The sequence below is a fragment of the Diospyros lotus genome, chromosome 6 (assembly GCF_014633365.1).
Source record: "Diospyros lotus cultivar Yz01 chromosome 6, ASM1463336v1, whole genome shotgun sequence".
NCBI classification, from domain to species: Eukaryota; Viridiplantae; Streptophyta; class Magnoliopsida; order Ericales; family Ebenaceae; genus Diospyros; species Diospyros lotus.
The window spans coordinates 6,185,293-6,209,875 of record NC_068343.1 but is presented as its reverse complement, the minus strand read 5'-3'; the positions used below and the strand labels follow the sequence as shown (position 1 = coordinate 6,209,875).

The following is a 24,583-nucleotide window of genomic DNA, read 5'->3' as shown; positions in this document are numbered from 1 at the left end:
CACCAAAAAGATTTCTTCAAGTAAAATGTATACCAAAAGCAAATCATTCCCCGGTAGACTATGAAACATAGTATTGATTGCAAACTAATTAACAATGGCAAGAAATTAAGAGTGTTTTTCTGATGGGGTGGAGGGTCAACAAACATATTTGTTGTAACACATTATCAAACCACACATATTATATCGTAATATATAACAGTATATTATTAAATTAATGATGATATTGCATGAACAATGTATAGTATCTCCATCACATTGAATATTGATTTGGTGAGGTGGTGTAGCCGTGAGACCATATTATTATGAACATCAACACCACAACCCATTTTGCACCTGATCCTTTGAAATGGGTGGGGAATGGGGGGAGGGGGGGCCCTTGTTGCCTCACCTTTGTGCCACATGCAGAGCCGGCAAGTCTCAACTCTAAATGCCCCCCCCCCCCCCCCCCCCAACTACCAAGTCAAAGTTCTAGGCTTATGCTCTCGTCCACACCTCTCAATTGTGCCTCGTGGGACCTCCGCCTCTCTTGACATGCTCAATTCTAATATTTTTATGCATCAATTAATTAATTTGCATAGAAATTTTGCTATCTGGCTGATAAAAATGGTTTATCGCCATCCATCCGTGACAAATGTTATTTTTGCAGTTGACAATATAAAGTGACTTTGCATTTTAAATAGTCTTGAAAATGAGTTTACGAAATATTTTTTCATGTAGTAGTTTTTTTTTTTTTAAACATGTTTTATGAACTATTACATATACTAAGAATTTTGTAAGTTATTTTACATTTTCATCTATAAATTAAAAAAAAAAAACTTTCTAAATTTTTGGAAAGAGACATATATGTTCTAAAGATAAAAAAAAAAAAAAAAATTGACTAAAAATGACTGTTTTATAAATTATTAATTTTCTGGGTATGATGATGGAGGGGTTAGTCTACCAAGCTTTAATTTGTAGGTGATGGGAAGTCAGGGAGGAAAAGTAAGTGATATGGGGTTAGTCACACTTTTATAATATTTGTGTTTGCTCTTTGGCTCTTTTAGAGAGGGTGCCACCCTTTCGCTACTTTCAAACGCAAGAATGATGCTTCCATCTGAAAGCCTCCTCATCATCCATCTAACCAAAAAAGTCTAACAAAGCAATATTAAGCGAGGGGGGGGGGGGGGGGGGGGGGTAAGAAGGGGGAGAGAAAGAGGGGGGCCTGCAGGTGGGGTAAGCAAAAGCTTTTACTTTAGTGAAAGTCGGTGCAGATATATGTGGATACATATATACACGCACATGATGATGAACTGATGATGATGATGATGATGCCTCCCTCCTGCCCTAAAAAACAAAAACAAAAAATCAAAAGCAAGATATGAATTTCTAGATCTGACTTGAAAGTCTTGTCCAATCCCACCACCATATATATACATTCATTTCGGAGCCCATTCCCCTTACTCAACTTGGGAAGAATATTCCACCTAAAATTAATTTCGATTTTGGTGTTATTTATTTAATTTAAGCACCCAAATTAAAATTGAGCCCATAAATCACGCCTGCAGTTCTCCTTCCCCCCTCCAGTGTCAGGCAAAACCCAACAGAGACGGGGTGATTAATTTGGTGATTCCAGAAGGTGAAGGTGAAGGTGAATATGATGATGATTTTGGATTTTTGGATCATTGGTTGGCAAATTGAAAGGCAAGAGCATGGCTTGCCCACCTACCTTGCCTGAGCATGCCACACCGCCATTTTCCAGACTGATACAATGCTTTGTGGGTACACATAATAAATAAAGGTAAAGTGTAAAAAATAAAAAATAAAAAGAGAAGTGTAATAATAAACGTGTCGTATGAATATAAAAATAGAGAGATACATTATAACACAAAATGATGCTGGTGTGAAAAAAAAAAGAAAAAGAAAATGCAACATGCAATTTGATGAATATATAGCTGGGGTACTCTAGAAATGCCCCTGAGAAGAGGAGGGGGAGACAAGACTGAAGAGGGGTTCATTATTATTAGTTTAGGGTTGAAACAGGGGCACGCAAATTATGGGTACAAAGACCCAACAGAAGAAAGCAACATTGGTCGGCTGGCCGTAAAGGCAGGGACACCAAGCAAGCTAAGGGGGAAAAACCTTATCCCCACAAGAATGAAAATTCCTTGCTTCTGCCCTACCTTCCCTCCATCGCTGCCAACTTCTACGCTCCACAATCATCACTCCCCCACGGAATCAAATGCCCATCATACCAAATCATTGGTGGGTTCTACCTTGTCTCTCTCCGTGGACCACTTTTGTTTGATGGGTTGCAAATATGTGTGTATATAATTGAGGGATAAGGCTTCGTTTCATGACATAGGAACCACCACTTGCTTCTTCCTTGCTTTCTCTACTTACTCATATTATATCTGTTACACTTTTCTTTTTCTATGCGTGGAGGAGACATTTGATTAATTTAAGGGGGGGAAAAATTAAAAAAAGGGTCAATTAGTTTAATCCCATTTCTTTTTATTATCCCTAATTAATCATGTGGACAAAAGTGAGAGATCAGTTGAGGGGGGACACCAAATATTAATTATTATTATTATTATTATTATGGGATTAATTCGAGGATTGGAGTGCAGTTGCACACACCGGTTGGACTCTCTCAACTGTGTCAAAGTCAATGCCTATCAATTTGGCCTTAATTGGTACTTGCCCACTCAATCACCAAAGATATGGATAATCATGTCATTCAAGAAAACCAATTATATGTACGCCCTCCTTCTAGATCTCCACCACTACTTTCACACACACACACACACACATAATACATACACTTAAAGCCATCAGATATACTAAGAATATTATTGGAGTTGTTGAGCCATGCATGGTGCTGCCACAATCTATCCACCCAGCCCCTTAATTAAAGCACTTCCATAAGTGATTTCTATCACCACATCGCAACCAACCATATATTTTTCTATTTTTTTTTATTTTCACAAATAAAAATAAAAAGTGTATTTATTAATTAATATGTTAAAAGCGGAAGCAGGGGGAAGAGAGGGGTGGGGGGGGGGGGGGAGATTAGCTATTTAGCATCATATTGAAGGACTTGGAAAGCGAGGAGGACAGGCAGATTTGAATGCTTTGGAAGGAAGAATCAGCAACCTTTTGTTATTTTTCCATCTACTTTTCTGACTTCAACAGCAGCCTAAAAAACTAAGCTCATTATTGTGGGCAGGCAGGGCGCACCACACCTTCCGCATTCATGATTGGTGCGCTTAATTGCTAATGCTGGCTGGCTATCTGCTGCCCCGCCGGAACCATATGGCCAATAGTTTCCACAAATATTGCCACCACTGCTCAAACCTTTTAATTAACCAGCAAAGCAATAGAATGGAAAGCCAGCAAGTTGCATGCCATTCGTCCTCTCCTCGGCTTAATTAATAATTTAGGTTTATCGATTGGTGACGACGACCTAACTCCTCCTCATCATCATCATAATCATAGCCGACAATCCATTATTGAATATGTGCGCATAATTGTAGGCCCCGTGGAGACGCCCCCCCCTCGACTTTCTAGTTAAGCAAACATCCAAGTTCTTGTTGATGAATCATATTCTGGCACCATTATAACCCTTTTGAAACTTCCATGGTGTCTTCCACCTAACTTTAACCCCCTCCTCTCTCCCCCTCCCCCCTCCTCTCTCTTTCTTTGTCATGCCCATTATTAAGCATTGGCAGAGGGAATTGGTAAAAACCCTGTTCTAGTTCGCTAGCTAAATATATAAAAAGGAAAAAAGGATCCCAATAATAATTGGAAAGTTGGGTCATAATTGAATCAAGTATGCCGTGTCTCTGTGTGCATAATAGCCAAATCCAATTAAAAGAATCGTAGAAAAGATGTGAAGAGAGAGAGAGAGAGAGAGAGAGAGAGAGAATAGTTAAATTTGGTGGGTGAATGGGTGGCGGGAGGTGGGCGAATCATTCTCTTGATATGTCTCTGCCCCTGCCATGTGAATCCACGTACTCTTATCTTTCCTTCTCTCATGCACTGTACATTTGATTCTTGTGTGCGTGAGAGAGTGAGAGAGAGAGAGAGGAGGTAGTTTCCTTATTTGTTTGATATTATAATGGAGATAATAGTAGTGGGGTTCAATTGGTCAACCTATGCAGAGAGAGATGGACGGACTTTTCCATAATTCCTCCACACCATATTCCTTTCACTACTCATTCATTCCTTTGATTATTAATCATACATACATACATACATGATAGATAGATAGATAGATATAGATAGATAGCCACCCCACCCACCCCCAACACTCTCTCTTTATTTCCGTCCCCTTCTTATTCTTTCCCTTCCATCCCCCTCATTCATTCATCTCTTCATACAAAACTAAGCAAGAAACGCTAGTCAGATGGGTTTTGACGATGTTTCTCACACGTTTCTCCACCTAGGATTAGGTTTCATGCCGGCCGCCGAGAACCCGTCGTCGAATAATATTAAGCCATGCTTCAAGCTCGTCGATCAGGGAAAGGGGGCCATCCAGAGGGCTTTTGAGCCGTCGCTGACTTTGGCCCTCTGTGGAGAGGCTTACGGGGAGGTACCCAAAGGGACGACGACGGATCACCAGTTGCAGAGAGCTAGCAACGAGCCTACGGGTACTGGGTTGTTGTATCGTCAAGACAGCGTTACCTCGTCTTTCTCTAATATTAACAATAATGCTGTTATTAAGAGGGAGAGAGAGTTGGGCAGTGAAGAAGCCGAAATTGAGAGAGGCGACGAGGACGATGACGGTTCCAATGCAAGGAAGAAGCTTAGGCTCAATAAAGATCAATCTGCCGTCTTGGAGGAAAGCTTCAAGCAACACAGCACTCTAAATCCCGTACGTGTATATATATATATATATATAAGATCTCTCTCTTTCTCGACCAAGTTTATAATTTGCTTTAATTTTTAACGAAATTCCTCCCCTTTCTTTGGATTTCATAATTAGCCAGAACTGACGACGCTTCGTTGAATTTACAGAAGCAGAAACAAGAATTAGCGAGGAAGTTGAATCTAAGGCCTAGACAAGTCGAAGTCTGGTTCCAGAATCGGCGAGCCAGGTTTGTTCATATATATTAATAATACTTTAGTCTGATTTCAGAACTTTTCCTTTATCTGTTCGGTAAGTCAGTTAATCCTTCCATGATTAAATCCTAAATCCTGATGGAACTTCGTTTCTTCCTGATGTGATAGGACAAAGCTCAAGCAAACGGAAGTGGACTGCGAGTTCTTGAAGAAATGCTGCGAAACACTGACGGATGAAAACAGGAGGCTACAGAAGGAGTTACAAGAACTGAAAGCGCTCAAACTCGCCCAACCCTTCTACATGCAGCTGCCGGCGGCGACGCTCACCATGTGCCCGTCGTGCGAGAGGATCGGCGGCGCCGGCGCCGGCGGAGATAACACATCCAAGAGCCCGTTTACAATGGCTCCAAAGCCCCACTTCTTCAACCCCTTCACCAATCCATCGGCAGCCTGTTGACCGATTATCATCAGAGTCAGTTGCGTGTTGGTATTATTATTTAGTAAAGGCACAGGCCCCTTAGAACCCATATCTTTTTGTTGGTTAAGGGCAACGATATGCAGTTGATTTATAGAAAATAGGAATTACTAATCAATCTCTTCCCCCCTTCTCTCTCTAATCATGTTTGTAAATTACGAAACAAGTATATATATATATATATCTATCTAAGAAGCAATTACAATTAACAATCTGCTTTTTTTGTTTTTATCTGCTACCTTTAATCTTGGTTTTTAGGGGAAGACACCGGCGTTGCATTTTCCGGTTACCGTCTGTATATATATATATTTTTTTTTTTGGGGGGGGGGGGGGGGGGGGTTATTTGGGAATTTCTAAATAAAAAAATAAGGAGTGTGCAAAAGTAAAGGATAACGATAAGTCAGTTGGGGGGGGGGGGGGGGGGGGTGTTATGAGAAGCATGATGATATGTATGAAAAGAAAGCTGCATGTTGGCAAGGGGCCTGGGGAGGTTGGCTCACGTGCACCTGTCTCTACCTCTTTCGGGTTTCACAAATTATATCAAAAGTATGAAAGAAAAAAAGACCAGAAAAAGAAAAAGGGAGTTGGATTGGGAGTGGGAGCCCAATGGCCAATAAAAAACAAAAAAATTACAACAGTTCCATTCCATGCCTGAATGATGAAAATGTTTTACATTAATTGAACAGATAAAAAAAATAAATAAGATGACAATGTTGCTTAGTAAAAATATGTGCGTTTTAAAGTGAGGGACGCGTGAGATGCCCTAACTTTTAGGGGACACTGGTAGGTCACGCCCCACGTGATGTTCCTCTCGCTCTTTCATGGGCACTTTTCTCAAACAATCTCATTATGAGGATGGACTTCCACTTCCATTTAGGTGGACCCTACTCCTCACCCACCTTCCATATTCATTCAATATCCAATTGCGAACCAAATCATGATGATTCGCCCAAATCAACGGCCCTGATCGGTGGGTGTCCAATTAAGCAAACAAGCAAACATGTGGGCTGCAATTGCTTCCCCCACACGCACTCATCATTAGGCCAAGAAAGGCGAAGCCTTTGCTGGCTGAGGACCCGTTTTCCACTCCATGCTCTCGCTTGCATACTTACATTTATTAATTACCCAAGGACTTTCCAGGAAGCTACCTCCTCTTCTTCCGTGGTTTCTTTTCTTCCATCATCATTGTTTTGCTGATGGTTAAGTAATCAATTATCAATCCCTTTTACATATCTTCTCTCGAAGCGCACTTGTGATGGCGGTGGATTCATTGCCTTCCGCGGCCCCCACGTAACCTGCGGTATCAAATGGGAATCACCGGATGCACGCCATGTGTTTGATAAATTGTCGGACCGTCGAGCTTCCTTGCAATCATGCGTGTACACCATGGAATGGGTTTGATCGTCATCGTCCATGTTCGAAAGCAACGCGGCTTCGGTTTTAATGACGTCAAACATCGTCCAAAACCAATGTGTCAACAGAGCTACCGAACGGATCACATTAAAAAGGATTAGTGAATAAGTGCCATAATGGTGGCTACGGCTAGGTTTGGCAAAGGCTATATAGTCCACAGGTTGCCCATTCTGGTTGCATGAGGGTTGTCCCAACTCAGGGAAGTTCTACACCCAATCATTCTTTTTTCTCTTTATACCCATCGTGGCTCGCGGTCGCTTGTCATCTCTAGCCATCATTATCACCCAAGCTCTTATTAACAATCGTCATTAATTCTTATCTCTTATCTATCATCGTACTCACTTTTCTTTCTATCTATCTCCCTCGTCGGCGTCACTCCTCTTGAACCCACTTCCCTCCTCTCTCTCTCTCTCTTGTTGATGTTCCTTATGGCCGCCATCATCGTACCCAAATCTCAGGGTTCAAAGGCGTTCAAATTCTTGAGAGCTTTGGAAACATCTTCAAACCTTGGCATTCGCGAGAAATTCCGACGAGAGAGAGAAAAGTGGGTGCAATGATGGATAAAAGGTACGAGCTGATGACAGCTGACGACAAGGGTAGATCTACACTTGAGCTGCCAAACTCAAGGCAACCCATAATTAAAAATATTTTTTAATATAAAAATTATTTTTTAATAATAAATTAGTTAAAAAAAATTACAATTCACCTCAAAATTTGTGATGTATAATTTTATATCTTATAAAAAAATTTAATCTCCTCCAATATAAATTTTTTGATTTATCTCTGATCGTCGGTGAAAGTTTGGGCCATCAACGATTATGGGTGATAATGGTCAGACGCAATGATAGTCAATGGGCGATATGCAAGTGGAATGGCTGCATACTACAGTATTTTTAAAAAATATTTATGAAATTATATAAAATGTCTATAAAGAGTAAAAGAAATGGTTGCAAATAGAATATTTGGGAGCAAAAAGCTGCCACCCTTTTCTTTTAAAGCATGTGGGCTGCCCTTCTAGGAAAAGAATGTGGGCTGCCCTTCTAGGAGATTAAATATTGAGCCAACCACTTTCACTTAGTTGTGGCTACGGAAACTGCGAATACTGTTGGAACATAACTTGACACCTACCCATTATCTCAGCGTGCAAACAATTTTCAGCTAAAACTATGGCTGGCTTCATAATAATATAGTAATGATATATTACTACTGCTTTTATATAAAATAATATAGCTAATATATAGAAGACCAGAAGATCGCTGTTATAATATTTTAGTGATATTTTTTTTTATAAAATAATGTTGTTTTTGCAACATTGAATGAGGGCTGGCAGGGAGGCAGTAGAGGTCCATAATAGAAAATTAAATTCTACTATTGACCACAGAAACCATATGTAATGCAATAGGTAGGGAAAGCACAACATGTGTTGGGACTAGTTTGGCTGGTAGTATGGTCCCCTATTCCCTTGAGAACATATAGAAGGGATTAAGTTTAGAGATCTGCAGCCAAAATATTGCAAGAGAGCAAGCATCATATATATTTCTTCAGGCCACCTTAAACTGTGATTCTTAAGAGTCTGCATGCTGCTAATTAGAAAGCATGGCTTTTAATTAATAGAGAGGCTAATTAAGCCCGTCCCCGTAGTTGTTGCCAAACCCACACGACGGTGCCTAGCTAGCTACAATGAATTTAATTAGCGTCCGCCCAATATATATATATATATATATATATTCATTTGTTGCTTTGTTGTTGTCCTGTAGAACGGTATCATGATCAGTTAGCTAGCTAGCAGGCTCAGGCTGCCAGGCCAGAGGAGAGGATAATAGCTCGGAGAAATTATCTGGTGTCTGGTGCCTGGACCAAACCCAGCAAACTGAGACCATATATGTTTTGGATCTTCCAATCTAACCAAGTAGACAGTACAGTAGCGTTCCACGTAGTAGCAGAATCAAGGTTTGATCAGTTTACGTGTTTTCACTTTTCATGTGGTCATATTTTAGGTAAAGAGAAAATATATAGGAATTCATTGGATTTTCTAAACCCTATTAATTTTAGTGTTTTTTTTAATATATTTAATATTTATACAATTAATCACGGAGTATCATGTCACCAAAATTCTAAACTAATAAATAACTATATATATATATATCATTATCCTTAAGCTAAAAGTAGTAAATTTTAGTTGTTCTAAGTAGTTTTATCCAAGTGAAGTTTAGATAAAAAAAAATTTGACACAAACATATTTTATATAATTTTTTAAATAAAAGCTAACTGATTTATATTTATATATAAAAAATAAAACTTATTCTTATCGCATCATTAAAGTTGGCAATTTTTTCTATAACAAGTACATAGTGATATACTTATAATGTTTTTGCATAAAAACTATACAAATTTTATAATAGTGATACTTTTTTACAGTTACAATTTATATCGACGCATCTTACTCTTTTTTTTTTTTAATTATATATTCTTATTAATACGTTACATGACAAATGACATAATGATTATGTTTGCATGTGTTGTTAAAATCAAGATTCATTATTCCTCACTAATTGCATTTGAGAATCAAATAAAAATTCAAGTTAATAAATAATATATAAAATTCAAACACGAATCACATATTACTTAACAAAAAAATATTAGATATTTATATAAAAAATCTAATTAATATTGTAAAAGTATATCCTAAAGTACTAAATTAGTAAATATAACATATATCAACTAATTTTTAAATAATCATCCCTGAGATTAATCAATTTAACTTATTCAAGTTTAACAACTTTATTTTCTTTTTCAATTAATCTAATCCTTAAGTTTCTTGAACTTACATAAAATATAAATATTACTAGAAAATGGATGGATATTTATATATATTTTTTTATTTTTAAATTTGAGTTATCGAGTAATTCACCAATTCATTTTACAATTTACAAAAAAAAGAAAAGAAAGGGCATTTTCAATTTACAATTAGCTTCCAATTCATCAAATTCACCTTCAATTAATCTTTCCAAATCCTCGATTCTCTCATAAATTCATATTTGTTAGTTTAGATTTATATCAAATTGTGCTATTCTAACAACTAATAAATGTGAATGGTTTTGCAAAATAATATGTATATTTTATTTTTCATAGCAAGAAAAGGAGTTTGGACCTAAAATGGGCCAGACCTAGGTCAAACCCAGAGTTGGGCCCTAAACCTCATGGTCTTGGGCCGGCACCACCTGCCTGTGATGTCCAGTTGGCCATAAAAGGCACTTTGTCCTTTTCTCCTTTTTAAACCGCCTGTTAATTCAAGTTCGATCGAGAATGTTATGGGTGCCCCCGACCCGAAGCGCAACTTCTTCCACGGACCACGGCTATGGTGTATGAACTGTCTTCATCCTCCATTCGATTCTCACTGTAATGCATTAGTTTTTTATTTTACTGTCTGGATTTTCGCACAGGCGATCAAACATATCAGAGTTCCTGAACGCCTGGTTGGGTCCGTCAGCATATGTATCATTTCGTTTTTCTGCTAGGACCGATGCCTATAAGGTGTTTGATATCTGGACCAAGCCACTTCTTTAATGATAGGCAGTAGCCTCTTGGATCAACCTCAAGATTCTGTCCTTTCGCTGTTCTTTACATAGGTGATGACTCCTGCCCTAGGGTTTTCACTACCGACCATAGTTCTATAAGATGATTGGTTATCTTGTTGAGTAGGAGGAACAACTCAATGTAGTTAGGGACTTGCAACGACCTTGTTCTACTTTGGTTATAAGGTAACTGGCTTTTACTTTTTCCATTAACGCAACATTCCTACTTAGATTATGCGACAATTTGGGATTGCATTTAACTGCCTGGAGCATACCCTTTTGGACATTTGTGAATGCTTCTGTTGCAAGGGAAGCCAAGACAACAATTTTACCTTTTCCTGGAATGCCCAACGGCCTTTACTATAAATCAAAAGAGAAACAAGGCTAGAGCTTAAATTAAAAATATAATTTAGCTTACAACTTTTAAATGCAGCTATTAGCGTGTGAATGTCAATTAACTTCATAGATGAAGGATGATAATTCTTTGGGTTGAAAAATTGAAGTACTCAAGGAGATGGAATCCCATAACAGAGCTGGTTGGTAGGATACCTGAACTATCTGCGTCACTAGTAGCTGGCATTTTCTTAGTTCTCATTTTTCTGTTCATCGTGTTTTTGGGATTATGTATTAATTGCTTTATTGTAGAGACGTTTCTGTCCCTCTTAGTTTCTCTCACTTGTAGGAATCAATGGAGCAGATTAGAAGCAGAGAGCTGAACTTGTCGTCTTCTTTCTACCGTGCAGTTTTTTCCGAGGTGATTTGAATTGCCAAAAATTTATTATACTAATATGCTTGTTTTGTCAATCTGATAGCATGGATCATGATTTCTGCCAACATGTAAAGTTCGTGATTAGCTTTTCTTGAAATATGTTTTACGGTTACATGTGTTGGATTAAGACTCATAAAAAATATAAAAAATAAAATAAAATAATAGCTGTTGGATTAAGCACTTTGCTCATGTGAAAAACATTAACAATAGTGTTTAGTGAGTTAAGTTAGCTTGTGCAAATAGTTTGTGTACTTTTAGTAATTTCATTTGATGATTTGCAATTGCTAGACAAAAGTTAATTTTCTGGAAATCAATTTGATGATTTCAATTGTTTTGATTTGAACCATGCAGATAGAAGAGGTTGGTTGGGAGCATCTGGTGAGGCTAGGCGAAGATCTAACGTATCTTAGCTTTCGAGTTTTGTGAGATGCCCTTACTTATAATGCCATCTATTTGCAATTGTTTTTTGTAGATAGGGGAATTCTACCTTTCTTTTGCTGTATTATATTTATGTATTTTCAACTTAAAAATGATTTTTCTTTCTTTTTCGTTATTGCTTCCATTATTACCTTGCCCTATACATTATTTGTAAAAGGAACTAATGCTCTACTATGGTACTACCCCTTTCCGAAGCAATATATATATAACAATATGCTAAGCCTTAGTCCCACTAGATAAATACAACAACAATATGCAATGTGTTTCTAAACTAGATAAATTCAAGAGAACATGTTTGGTGGACTAGATTTAAAAACTGCTTTTAGGGAATTGACCTCAAAACATCTCAGTAAAGAAAAGAAAATCAAGAAGATATTTTTTTTGGTTTTTAAAAGATCTTACCATACAAAAATTAAAACTATGTCAAAGCAAAGATGTTTCCAAAGTTTACAGCATTTTCATTTATGAAATCGAACCAAAACACAAAACCATAACTCTTTTTTTCTCGATGTTCTAGGCCTTCCAATTCTCATGGATTTTTCAGTTGCTATTTGTTTTCATCTGATTTTGTAGTTTCATTAACTGTACACCGTCTTGAGCTGATAGTGACTTAGGCTTGATTTTGAGTGCCAGAGACAAGATGGGAAGGACGCACATAATGGAAATTAAATTGGATGAAACCTATCCAAGAAGTCCACCTTCAGTTTCAGCGGTTGGTTTCTTGTAAGCTTTTGTATTTTATAATTGTTCACAGGAAAAGATTAAAATGGAGGTTTTCCCCAGGCTGTCCCTTGCATATTTAATTTGGAATGGTCAATAAAATCAAGATTGAAAGATGTTGTGCTCCAGTTTCAACAGGTAGTTGTGCATCTCTTTTTTTTTTTTGGGGGGGGGGGATGGCTTGTGTAATTTTGCTTTCACATGTTACATAACACATTTTTCAAATTTTGCATTCCGTGTAGCATCTGGAGAAACTTAATGAATTATGGTCCACCTTGGATAGCATTGATCAATCTCTTTGGGTAGTTGATCCAGAACTGGGATGTTGTTCTACAACACATCGTTTGATCAATATAGGTTAGCTATCTATTAAGTTGCATGTCACATGATTTCTTTATTTTTCTCTAATCAGAACTTTTATTTCTTTCTTTATATCAGGGAATGATTGCTTTCTCATGTTATTTATTGATTCTGCTGATCCAAATTCTTTACCAGAGTGAGAATCTTCTTTTCTATCTACTTGTGCTGTTACTGCTAGTTTTTCCTTATGATGCAGCAATGAGATTATAAGTTGCGGCAGATGTCGTTTTATAGGTTCAGATGCAAAAGTTAACACTTTAAGAAAGATATGGAGAAGAAACTGTAAATGGTGGTATGGTCCCAAACCCATTTTCTGGCAATACCCCCACTCCACTTTTAATTTTGATCATGTCAGTAATTTTCTTAAATTTTGTGTGAAGGCTTTGATATGGGAAAATTAACTTGTGATATGGAACAATTAAACACTCAGTTAGAACTTCTAATATTCACAAACTTTCTGAAGCTGGTTCATTTTCTGCCATATTTGAGGTTTAACTGATATATCTTATTGTCAAATGAACTGTAAATTTCAGTGAACTCTGTGCACTGATTGCATTTGAAAAGTGATTGAAATTTAACACATGCAAAGTTTAAAACATAACTTGCAAGTTTGTTAAAAGTTACAAATTTCTTTTTGTTCTGATGACAATGTGCAACAACAAAGATCCTTTTATGCCCTTCTTCACCCAGGTGACTGAATCGTTGGTTTTATTGAGTATGAAATAGTTCTATAGGTTGGGAAATTGTTGCTGCTTTCCACGCATAGGAATACCACACAACACTATTGATATTTGGATTTTCTCACTTTGCAGTCAATTCTTTAATTTGTGTTCTTTATTCATATATATAGAAGTGATACACAATTTTCTAGGGGATACAGGTATTGTACAGACATGAAAACAGAGGAATGGACATGGGATACAGCAATTTAGAAAAAGAAAGATCCAAAATAGCAGGAATATGTTTTTATTAGTAGCCTTCATGAATATAACCACCAAAAAGTACTGAAAATATTGAAATTTTCCTACTAATCCAATATTAAAATACCATTTACCACTGAAAAGTACCACTAGCCCAACATAAAGATTTAACTAAATTCATAATAGTGATAACGTAAACATTATTTAACATAAAAAATACTATTTTGTAGGAGTTTTGATTTGCCTCAGTTGCAATTTCTTTTTAACCCAAAAACTTATTGTGCTTGTGGGTTCTGCTCCCAGAAGTTATTAGGTACTCTATAAAGATCTCATCATGTTTAAAGCTGGTCCATTATATCCTAATGCATGGCCTGTGTCTGTTCCAAGGCCAACGCATATAAAAAAAGAAAGTACTAATGAAAAGTTAGGCATGTCCATCACATAACTGTCTGGCTAGTATCTGTGTCAAATATGTGTCAAACATAGGTACAGAATCCAAAATTAAGTGTTTTGCTAGCTAGATTACTTACACCTATGAACTGGTTTCATTTGTAGATATACCTTCGGTTGTTATAATTATTGTTATATTAGTGTAATTATTTTTCTTGCAAAAATTTATCAGGATATGAAAATGCTTTTGCAGGTTTGTCTCAAACACTTACATTATTCGTTAATATTATATATATAAATGCATACACACACATATGTGTACTATTTTCACCTGGAAAATAAGGGCAAGAAGACTTTATCCCAAGTCCTGATATTATGTAATAAAAAAACTCAAGAGCAAATTTGTCATAATGCCTTCCACATGGTGCCCAGAGTGGTGCAGTTTGAATAATTTCTGCCAAATCATTTTACTACTATTTGTTTTGAACTATATTGTTGGTGAACTATGTTTAATTCTATAGGATGAAAGACAAACCTCTTCCTGAAAATCTAGCAGTCGTATTGGAGACTCGGCTTCCTGGACCTCCAACTGTCCAGAAGAATGACCAGCAAATCGAATGTGGAATTTGTTATGCGCAATGTCTTCCCATTGGTAACACTTTGAACTTTATCAGATGCCATGGAATTTACGCATCATTTGTTTGCTGATGCTGAGTGCCAATACAGATGGTGAACTTGGAGATAGAAGTGGAAGTGGGACTGATTATACTTGTGAAAATAGCAATTGCTGCAGGGCTTTCCACAGTCTTTGTCTTGGGGATTGGTTACGTTCAATCACTACAACAAGGCAGTATGGTTTCAAAATCTCGTCTCTGTTTCTTGATGATCATAATTTTTCATCTACTGTTGTAGTAATGGACTTCTGATCTTAGATCTTAGCATTACTCTCATCTGACATGACAAGCATGCTGACGGTGGGCACCTCATATTTTGATTCAGGAGATCTTAACCCTCTTTTTTTCTTTTTTCTTCATTAGCCAGTGTTCTTTCTCTATTCTTTATGAAGTTTATTCAATGTGTTAATATTGTTTGTGGACTTCCCCAATCTCCTTTTTGAATTAGTTACAACCTTGTTTAGATTAACAAAAGATTGCTTCCCCGCCCTCAGTTAGTTGCTATTCTTGGAATGCCTATTTAAACTTTGTTTTGATCCTAAGTTTATTCTGGATAGCTACTTGGGTTATTGCTAGAATTGTGGTATGCAAGATTATTTTTAAGCCGCATAGTGTTTTACATGCACTGTGTGGGCTATGGCCATGACACACACAACCTTCTAGACTACGCCTTTCATCTGCATAACTGCTTGGTTTATGCTGTTTGTGCTTGCATGCAGGTCCTTCAATGTTCTGTTTGGGAGTTGTCCTTATTGTTCAGGACCTGTTGCAGTTAAAATTAACTCTAAGAAGTAATTCATTATTCTTTATTGCGGCCAAAGGTTTAAGATGACCTCTGTTTCTTGGATACACCCTTAGGACGAGCTAGGAATCGAATCCCATTTGGTGTGTGTGAGACACCATTTGTTCCTGGCATGTCTAGAACTCAAGTTCGCGGCAGGTGCATATGGATTTCAAGCAACTGCGACGTCTGCTTTCGCCATTTTCCGTGGACAACCCAAGCTTTTTTTGGATTGAAGTGTGTTAGGGACAATTAATTTAGGTTTAAATGGCACCCTCAGGAAGCTCACTGCTCAATCGCTTTCTTCCAAATTTTGGTACTATACTACTGATTCATCAACGCCACCCATCGGTGATACGCATCTTTGCCTACTGTGCGGTCTTGAATGTACCTTTTCTGTTTTAGTACATTGTCTTGACTAGTCCTAGACACTTTATCAGGACAAAACAGAGTGATTCAATCAATCTCCACATCTGAGCTCGAACTATTTTATTGTCATTGAGTAGATGCAGATGTATCTTCTTTTGCTTGCCAATTAAAGTTGTATCTTTCATCCCTTAATGGCGGTAATATTATGGTGAGCGGCTACTGGAAAGTGAATGAATGTTCATTGCAAGATCCTTGTGTTTTCACACCCCTCAAGATCCGTGATCCCTTCCTTTCAATGCCTATAAATCAAGCTCATTGCAGTTGCCCCTGCACTAATGCATTTAGGTCAAGCCAATCCAGTTTTGCTCGTAGTATTTATTAACGGCTGCCGACCGGGTGAAATGATTCATTCACCCTTGCTACTGAGTCGGCTGATTTAGCCCGTCTTATTTTTGGACAGAAGGAATGGAAATGGTTGCCCTAATTTTGGACGTAAAGATTGAGATGGAGTGAATAGAAGAAACTCCTTCTGTCCGGAGGGTATGGAATGGAAATGTACATGATTGGGATTGGGGAATATGACAATAGCGTACAACATAGACTTATAGGTCGACACCTCTGGCCTATGGGAATCTGTTTTGACTTTCATTCATCTCTTGCATGCGTGACTGACTGACTATTGAGTTCTTATTTCTACATTACATTTTTTGAGATTGTGGTTCGTTACATGGCCATTAATATGAAATTAATATATATATTTTTTATTTTAAGGCATCATTATATACTTTTCTTTTTTTGCTTGGGTAAATATAATATAATTATTGAATGATTTTAATCATACTTTAAATTTTTTCCTGCATGCTGTTTCCTGGCATGACACAAATTTAATAAAGATTAAAACTAACCCAGAAAAAAGAGAAAATTGAAGGTATATTTTGCACCAAACAACAATGTTATGCACTGGCGGCCTTACACACGCCTCGACGGAATAAGTATATATTTTCTTTTATTACAATCATGCAAAACAAAAGCATTATTTGCACAGAATATGCGCAGCCAATACAGACACAATCATGATCATCATGTACCTCCATTTTAATGCACTTTCTATACACAATAAAACATCTTGTTCTTCCCTCTATACCCCTCGATGCCGATATCCATGCATGGCTGCCAAACAGACGAGGCTCTTTACAGGGGCATGCACGTAAATTAAAGCGTGTACAAATTAACATCCATGCAAGCACTTAATTACACACACATATATATATGTATGTATGTATGTATATATATATATATAGAGAGAGAGAGAGAGAGAGATGTTAGATCCCAGCCACACATTCGGGTGGGGTAACCGGGTAGCGAGATTTATCGGAGCAGTAGTCGTAGATCATGTGGTTCAGGCGAACCCATCTGTAGCGTCGAGCCTCGACGGCGCTGAGCTCTTGCCAGGAAGCCCCTTCCCACCAGTTTCCGGGGTTGGAAGGGCAGCTTCCAGGTCCGGGCACGGGGCACCCTTCGATGTCAAAGTCCTTGTAGTAGGCGTAGAATGGGGCCTTGCTCCAGTCGATCTTCTCCAGCCCGCCCCTCGTCGCCCAGTCGTCGGCTTCCCACAGCGTGGAGTACACTCCCATGGGCTGGAACTTCGGGTATGGAATCCCTCTCGCTTCGTTGTTCTTGTATACCCTGATCGGTATTTCATCCACGTAAAAGCTACATGACAATTAAGCACCATATTATATTATGCTCGATAATGGCACTGTTACATTGCTTTACTGATCGTTGAGAACCAAATTAAGACCAACCTTTCTAGGCGTAAACTGTAAATTAAGAATAAGAATATTACATATATTTGGGGGTAACTGATTAAGAAACTTTTCTTACACAACATGATGGTGGTTCCAGAGAATGGAGTAAGTGTGGAAGTCGGTGGCGGGATCGAACCAGAGGTTGACCCTTTGCTCCCTATCACCCTTGCCATGCGCATACACATTGGTTTGCACTGTGTATGGCTGCCCGCTCCTATTTCCCAAGAATTCAAAGTCCAACTCGTCTCGCACCGTGTTCGTGTCGGAGTTCATCTGCACCCATATCCATTGCATGCAGTTCAAGATGGATCCATCATCAATGACTTGACTTATCAGTAGAAGAAGGACGGAGAAGTCTAATATAATTTAATATAATATATTCCCACTTCAAGAAAACAAGAGCAAAATGCAAAAATGCTTGCAATTTCTGGAAAGACATGCTTATTCATCATTACTGTTATTTTTTTTTTTTTTAATTAGTTGCCGGTTTTGGCACAAATGAAAATTTATATATTTAATCACAATTAAGTAATTCATTTAAAGGATGATGAACGCACGTAAAACGCAGTGACAGTGCCGGCAGAGTCTCCGGGAATGAGCTTGATCTTCATGCTTACACGTCCGAACATGTATTTGCTCTTGGAAGCGAACCCACAACCTAAATTAACACACACATGTGCATGCAATTACAGTAAGTGCTAATTTTAGTCTTGACCTATATATATATATGTAAAATAGAGATAATCAAACTAATTAATTAATCTAATTCTGATTTGCTGATTATCTCTAACAACCTAAATAAAACTAACCCAATATTAATTGTTCTATATATAACCAGAAAAAGAGACACACATAAAGAAATATATATATATATATATTTAAGACCTGAGTTTCGATCAAGAATCAGCTGGATGGCCCTCCCTCCCTCGATTTGCCTGATGTGCGAATCAGCCCACGTAATTTTGAAGTCCTGAACAAAAGTGGCCGGTCGCCCTGAAGCAGAATAAGAATAAAAGACTAGCACATGCATGAAAATAGATGCAACAACAATGTTGTTCTTCCATGCCAATGTGGCCATTTTGTCTCTCTGGACTTGTATTTTTGTGTGTGTGTGTCTGTATGTATATGGTTTAATTTATAAGAAAGAGCGGCCATGGTGTCACGTATATATATATACACGCACCACACAGAGAGCTGAGAGGAGAGAGATGGGAAGAGGGAATAGTGATAGGGACCGGGAATGCGCCATCACAGGTTTTCTTTTCATACAGCTAATGGCAAGCCGTCATAGGACCCCCCCCCCCCCCCCCCCCCCCAATCCCTTCCCTCTCCATTATTAGTTGTTGCTGTTTTCTTTTTTATCTCCCCGGCCGCTCTGCCCTTTTCTCGTTCATGAATTCTAACTCTTCAATTATTTTAACTTATAATAATCTAACCCTTAATTTCAAGTGATGTTATGCCCATGCAAATACTGTAATTCACTCCCAACGGCAAAATTAAAGATATAAATTCCAGCGGATGGTTGGGTTTGAATTAATTAGGTCCAATCAAAATTTGTTGTGCAAGTGTGGAAGGCGAAGACGACGACGGATATGATGGTGACCTGATGAACAGGTGCGGACGCGAATGCCGCCAAGAAGAGAAGAGCCCTGGCTGATATTATTGCGCCTCACATCGTCGTCAATCGGGGCTGAGGTTGGCTGCATCAGGGCCCACAATGCCACACAGGATCCAGCCTCATAATTTTTGGATAAAGCTCGCCCAACAGTTTAGGTCCAGTTGGACCTAAACTCGACACGTGGACGTCCACCCACCAATCACACAAATATATTAAGATGACTGCTTTCCAATTATATCATGTGTGATCGATATTTGTATGTATCCTTAGTTTACCAGTAAATTGCCATTTTTATTACATTAAATCATTGAAAATGAATCTAAACAAAGATTTAAAAGGCCAAGCAAATAAAAGTAATAAATCCATTTATACCTAAAACAATATTATACATAATTACGAGATAGGTACAGCATAACACTATTTATCTTTAAATTAAAACTATTTTACAACTAGATTTTTTTTTAAAAAAAAATATTTATTTTGTGAGGCACACGTCATAATGGATGTAAAATTGAAATCATGATATTTTTCTTTTTTCTACTAATTTTCATTATTATTATTATTATTATTATTATTATTGTGTATATATATCTATATATATTTTGCGTGGCAATAGAATGGGGAATCATTTGAGTTGGCCTACCAAACAACACGGAGTTAAGTCGGATGGAAGGACGGGGCGTGGGTAAAGACAGAGGGATCGCTCTTTCTGTGCAGCTCGAGTTGAAATGGAAAGTTCTGAAAGGGAATAATTCGTCCCAAACCAATCACTACATGCCACGTCGAAAGATACTTTGGGAACCCAACCACGTGTTTCTTGGATTGGCGTGCCCCAACTGCAGTACAATTTCGTTTTCCGTAACACGTGTTAGCACACCATAGGCTTCTAATAGGCACGAATTGGGCTTTCAAATGACGGGGCCTGATGTAATGTGGTCTACTAATTATTGGGGCCCAGCCCAGTTGTTAATATGAATCAGACCCGTTGGGCCCATGCACAATTCCCTGTTTCAATTAAGTTGCACGAAAGAAAAACACGAGAATCAATACGATTTGAAATGAAATTGAGAAAATAATATTTTCAAAAAATAAGAAATAAAAATGTAGAGAAAATAGATAAATTTAAAAATATAAATATTTTTTTATAAATATAAATTTTTATATAAAAAATAATTATTCAAATAAAAAATAAACGTAAATTTCATAATATATTTAAATAAATATAAAAATAAATTATATTATTTATGAATAATGATTTATTAATTAAAATAAATAATGATTTTTTAAAAAAATAATCAAATATAATACAGACAATAAATTTAAAAATTTTACGTATTTTCAAAATAAATAATAAATTTAAATTTTTTGAATTAGAAATTTAAAAATTCGTTTCTAATTAAGTTAGAGATGTAATTTCTCCAGTCTAAAATTTTTATGTATGAAAACGCGTATTTTGTATTTTTCTAATATTATAAAATAGTTCCAAAATATTTCTAAAAATGAACAAATTGCCCAAAAACGTTTTTTTGAAATTTTTTAAAGCTTTAGAAATGGAAACGATTCAAAAATGCTGAAACGACACTCTTGAGACGATTCCGTGTATTATAATATTTTATTATTGCTTTTTAATTGGATATATGACTGAAAATTGATTTTACTTTTATTATCCCTATGCTTTTTGTTTGATATTATGCCATATCCCATTCTAAAATAAAAAAAAAAATAGGCAATAAAAAGGTTAGTGTGACTATAAATTAGATACGAATCATGTACGTTTATTTGTATTTGTATTTATATCTTGTTGGTAATATTTGTATTAATATTCATATTCATCAAGTAATATACTTAGCCTCCCATATTTATTGAAAATACCTGTACTTATTCAATTTAATTTAAAATTTTATATTGATTCATTTTTATTTTTTATTTTTTATCTCAAAATGTAGGGTTTTAGGGTGGTTGAATGTTGATTGTTTAGCTAATTAGTTAAATATTAACTACAAGTTGGTGAGTGACAATAATTAATAGCAGGTTTGGCCTAGGTAGTAGATAACAATAATTAATAGCAGGTTTGTACATAAATGCAGTAGTACCATTAGCATGCCAAATAAAATTAAAAATAGATATTAATTAATACGTGCATGTAGGTATAACCCAAAAACCTTGTATTTGTCTCTCGATCAAAATTCATATACGTCTTACTAAACAAAATTTTAAATTTATAACCATGAGAAGGAGACTGAACAGGCAGGAAGCATTCAGTCACCAATCACATTTACTGTGGTAGCAAAGCCAGGTTTAAGCTGGCTTAAAATTTAGGAAAATGAACAGAATGGGTTTAGGCTGGCTTAATTTGGCATATCTGCCCTGTTAGATTTGACCATACAACTAGGATATATATATATATGTATGTGTGGACAATATAACTCTTATCTAAGACCGACCCAGTACATTATTACTAATTAAGATGGTGGTTTTATGTGCCTGTATTATGTTGGCAATTATTTAGTTTATGTAGTAATGATACCATACACAAGCCAAATAACGATGACTACACCCACACCCACACCCACACACACACACACACACAGCTTTCCAGATCCAACTTGTAAACGTAGCTGTTAGAAGAGTGGTTAGACAGTCAACTCCTATATCCCTTCTTATGTATGCAAATGGCCACTGGAAAGAGTGGTCCAGAAAGCAGGCCTGTCACAACACTTCAAATTGTATATAGATTGAGCTGAATGAATGAATGATAATAATAGTAATAATAATAATAATAATAATAATAATAGTAATCATGTTTTGGTAATGCGTCCACGTCTTGGCGCAATGTGGATGAGGTTGCAGCTTCTCTCTATATGATGTGTGGATTCAAACACTTTTAACCATTTGAAACATTACAGTGCCGTGATAAAATAGAATCAAAGTTTTAAAACAATACATAGACATTATTATTCATCAAGTATATATAAAGCAGAGATGGGGAATGTAACAATTATATAAGCACTTGAATTGAATAATATTGTTGGGGTGGAAGAGAAGACGGCTCTCCTGCGACCCATCTAAATCGTTCGTAATTATAGGTTTAACAGTGACTTTTACTTAAACGTGTAACTCACTCAATTTAGCTACCGACGCGACAGTGGGTGGGTGCGTTACCAATCATTTCGACGGTTGATAAAAAAATCATCATCATTTATTTACAGTGTTACTGACCTTATCCAATAGGCCCTTATGGACCTAGCTAACTGGCCATTTCGCACACCCAACAGGCAGCAGGCCCATTTTCTTACTCTACACACACAGCCCAACCCATCCCAGTAATTGGCCTGTTGTTTGCATGCACTGGTAGTATACGTTCAATTGTGACGGGGATCTTCAATTTCTACTTTCTTTCGCAGTCTTTTCTGTTTTCTTCTCTCGGGAACTTGTATTGTCAATTTTAAAATGCTTGGAGCTACAAAGAAATTGCAGCTTTATAGTAGGGCATGCCATGCAATGGGGAGGAGGTAGCCTTGCAATCAGCAGAATGAAGAAGACGAGACCATGCAGCTTTGATAATCTAATGGTACACCATGAAATAGTTGCCAGCCATTGGTGCTTCTTTCACTCACTCGTCCACATCTCTTCTGCTTCCCACGTAAATCCAGTCAGTCAGTCAGTCCATCAAACACACTGACATTCATTCTTAAACATGGATGGATATGTACGGAGATACACGTCCCAGCTAAGAAGCAGAGCATGTAGCGTGATAAGGTGGGACTGCAGAAATCTCAACCGCTGAAAGCAAGCAAGCAAGATCCAGATGAGAGACAAAGAATCCTGAGAGAGAGGGAAGAAAATCAATCAATCGAAAAGCTGTAAACAAGATGTCCGTTGCTGTGGCTTCTTCTTCTTCTTCTTCATGTGTATCTGCTCCAATCCAACACCGCCACCTCTCTCCCCCCTTTTGTTCTTGCCACCTACTACACTCATTTCTTTTCTTCTTCTGATTAAATCTGTGTATTTTTGTTACTTCACGGTGCTCAAGAAACGAGGACGCGTTATTCCCTTTCATACTTCTATGTTCCATCATCTCAACTCTGCACCACTCCCAAGCCACAGAGCACCACAAAGATCTATGGACCTTATATATTGGTGCCATTCCAATTCCTGCTAACCTTCGCCTCTTTATATTTTAAAGAGAAACCCCCCCCCCCCCCCCCTCTCTCTCTCTCTCTCTCTCGCCAACTTCTTATCTCCTTGGAATCAGAAATGGGTTCTGGTTGCAACTCGTTTCGTGGTCATAAACTTCACCATCTTACCATGTTTCTCCTCTTGATTGCAACATGGACACAGTTCAGATTTATTACTCAAGGTAGCTAACTGCAGTTATTTTAACACATGATTATAAACGTGTCCTCAGAAACTGCCTTCCCAGCTAAATTTCTCCTCTTTCTTTGACACACTGCATGCTCCAGGTGGAAGTAGAACTATTCCGATCAGACCAATTGGCCATTACAATCAGGTGAGCCCAGCAGCTCATCCGTCCCTCTTCCATTAAAGTCACTATGGGTCACATAACGCTTTCTGGTTTTGTTGCCTTGGGTGAGGATTTCAGGAAGGGAAGGCTTTATTGAATTCCCAGATTGGTTCCAGGCCTCCACGGTGCCAGCGGAGATGCAGTTCATGCGGACACTGTGAGGCCATTCAGGTGCCCACTGAACCTCAAGTAATTACAGCTGGAAGCAAAAACTCCTCTGCATGGATGTCCAGAAATGGGTATGCCAGTAGAGATGACAGCTCCGACTATAAGCCTATAAGCTGGAAATGCAAATGCGGGAACTCCATCTTCAACCCATGATCAGTATTTCCATCTTTTACTATTCGAATTGTGTATATAAAGAGTGATAATTTCTATTGTTTAGTTTCCGCATCACTTCAGTCTTCCTGTTAGATTTCACTGACTACTAGGGATTTTTGGAGTCTAATTTTTCTTCCTTAGTTCTGCAACGCCTGAATCATTGGACAGTGTGTCTCTCCGCATTCATAAATACAAACATGCGTTAAGCAAATATGCAAACCTGTACCCATGTCGCGGTACAAATGTATCAAGTTGTCTATGCACAATGCTGCAGTATTGAACCAGCCGCCAAAATAAAGAAAATGCTTAAGACATGGGAGACTTTAACAGCTAGAAAAGGAGGCGGCTGAAATTCTTTTATTGTAGGGCTCTATAAACGTAAGTTTA

General features: G+C 37.4%; 4 protein-coding genes across 8 annotated transcripts; 3 read left to right on the top strand and 1 right to left on the bottom strand.

The window, feature by feature from the left end:
• Positions 1-4,225: 4,225 nt before the first annotated feature.
• LOC127804232 (homeobox-leucine zipper protein HAT22-like) lies at positions 4,226-5,723 on the top strand. Its single transcript, XM_052341054.1, has 3 exons — positions 4,226-4,852; positions 4,996-5,075; positions 5,209-5,723. The coding sequence occupies exons 1-3, from the start codon at positions 4,385-4,387 to the stop codon at positions 5,495-5,497; spliced, it is 837 nt and encodes a 278-aa protein (XP_052197014.1). The 5' UTR covers positions 4,226-4,384; the 3' UTR covers positions 5,498-5,723.
• A 4,495-nt stretch (positions 5,724-10,218) lies between these two features.
• Positions 10,219-16,206, top strand: LOC127804229 (uncharacterized). Of its 5 annotated transcripts, none has more exons than XM_052341047.1 (11): positions 10,219-10,291; positions 11,186-11,257; positions 11,624-11,694; positions 12,344-12,422; positions 12,494-12,568; positions 12,673-12,787; positions 12,869-12,926; positions 13,011-13,082; positions 14,622-14,752; positions 14,827-14,950; positions 15,494-16,204. In XM_052341047.1, the coding sequence occupies exons 1-11, from the start codon at positions 10,235-10,237 to the stop codon at positions 15,567-15,569; spliced, it is 930 nt and encodes a 309-aa protein (XP_052197007.1). In that variant the 5' UTR covers positions 10,219-10,234; the 3' UTR covers positions 15,570-16,204. The 5 variants fall into 5 exon arrangements, with proteins under 5 accessions (XP_052197007.1, XP_052197011.1, XP_052197008.1 ...); XM_052341048.1 differs by having other exon boundaries at positions 10,223-10,291; positions 10,372-11,257; positions 15,494-16,203; XM_052341049.1 differs by lacking the exon at positions 10,219-10,291 and adding an exon at positions 10,298-10,557 and having other exon boundaries at positions 15,494-16,203.
• A 704-nt stretch (positions 16,207-16,910) lies between these two features.
• LOC127804231 (probable xyloglucan endotransglucosylase/hydrolase protein 6) lies at positions 16,911-18,883 on the bottom strand. Its single transcript, XM_052341052.1, has 4 exons — positions 18,618-18,883; positions 18,290-18,390; positions 17,809-18,005; positions 16,911-17,637 (listed from the first exon to the last, which is right to left on the bottom strand). The coding sequence occupies exons 1-4, from the start codon at positions 18,808-18,810 to the stop codon at positions 17,247-17,249; spliced, it is 882 nt and encodes a 293-aa protein (XP_052197012.1). The 5' UTR covers positions 18,811-18,883; the 3' UTR covers positions 16,911-17,246.
• Positions 18,884-23,355: 4,472 nt separating this feature from the next.
• LOC127804233 (EPIDERMAL PATTERNING FACTOR-like protein 2) lies at positions 23,356-24,336 on the top strand. The gene is made up of 3 exons (XM_052341055.1): positions 23,356-23,710; positions 23,814-23,860; positions 23,954-24,336. Exons 1-3 carry the CDS (start codon positions 23,608-23,610, stop codon positions 24,194-24,196), a joined length of 393 nt encoding a protein of 130 aa, XP_052197015.1. The 5' UTR covers positions 23,356-23,607; the 3' UTR covers positions 24,197-24,336.
• Positions 24,337-24,583: the final 247 nt, after the last annotated feature.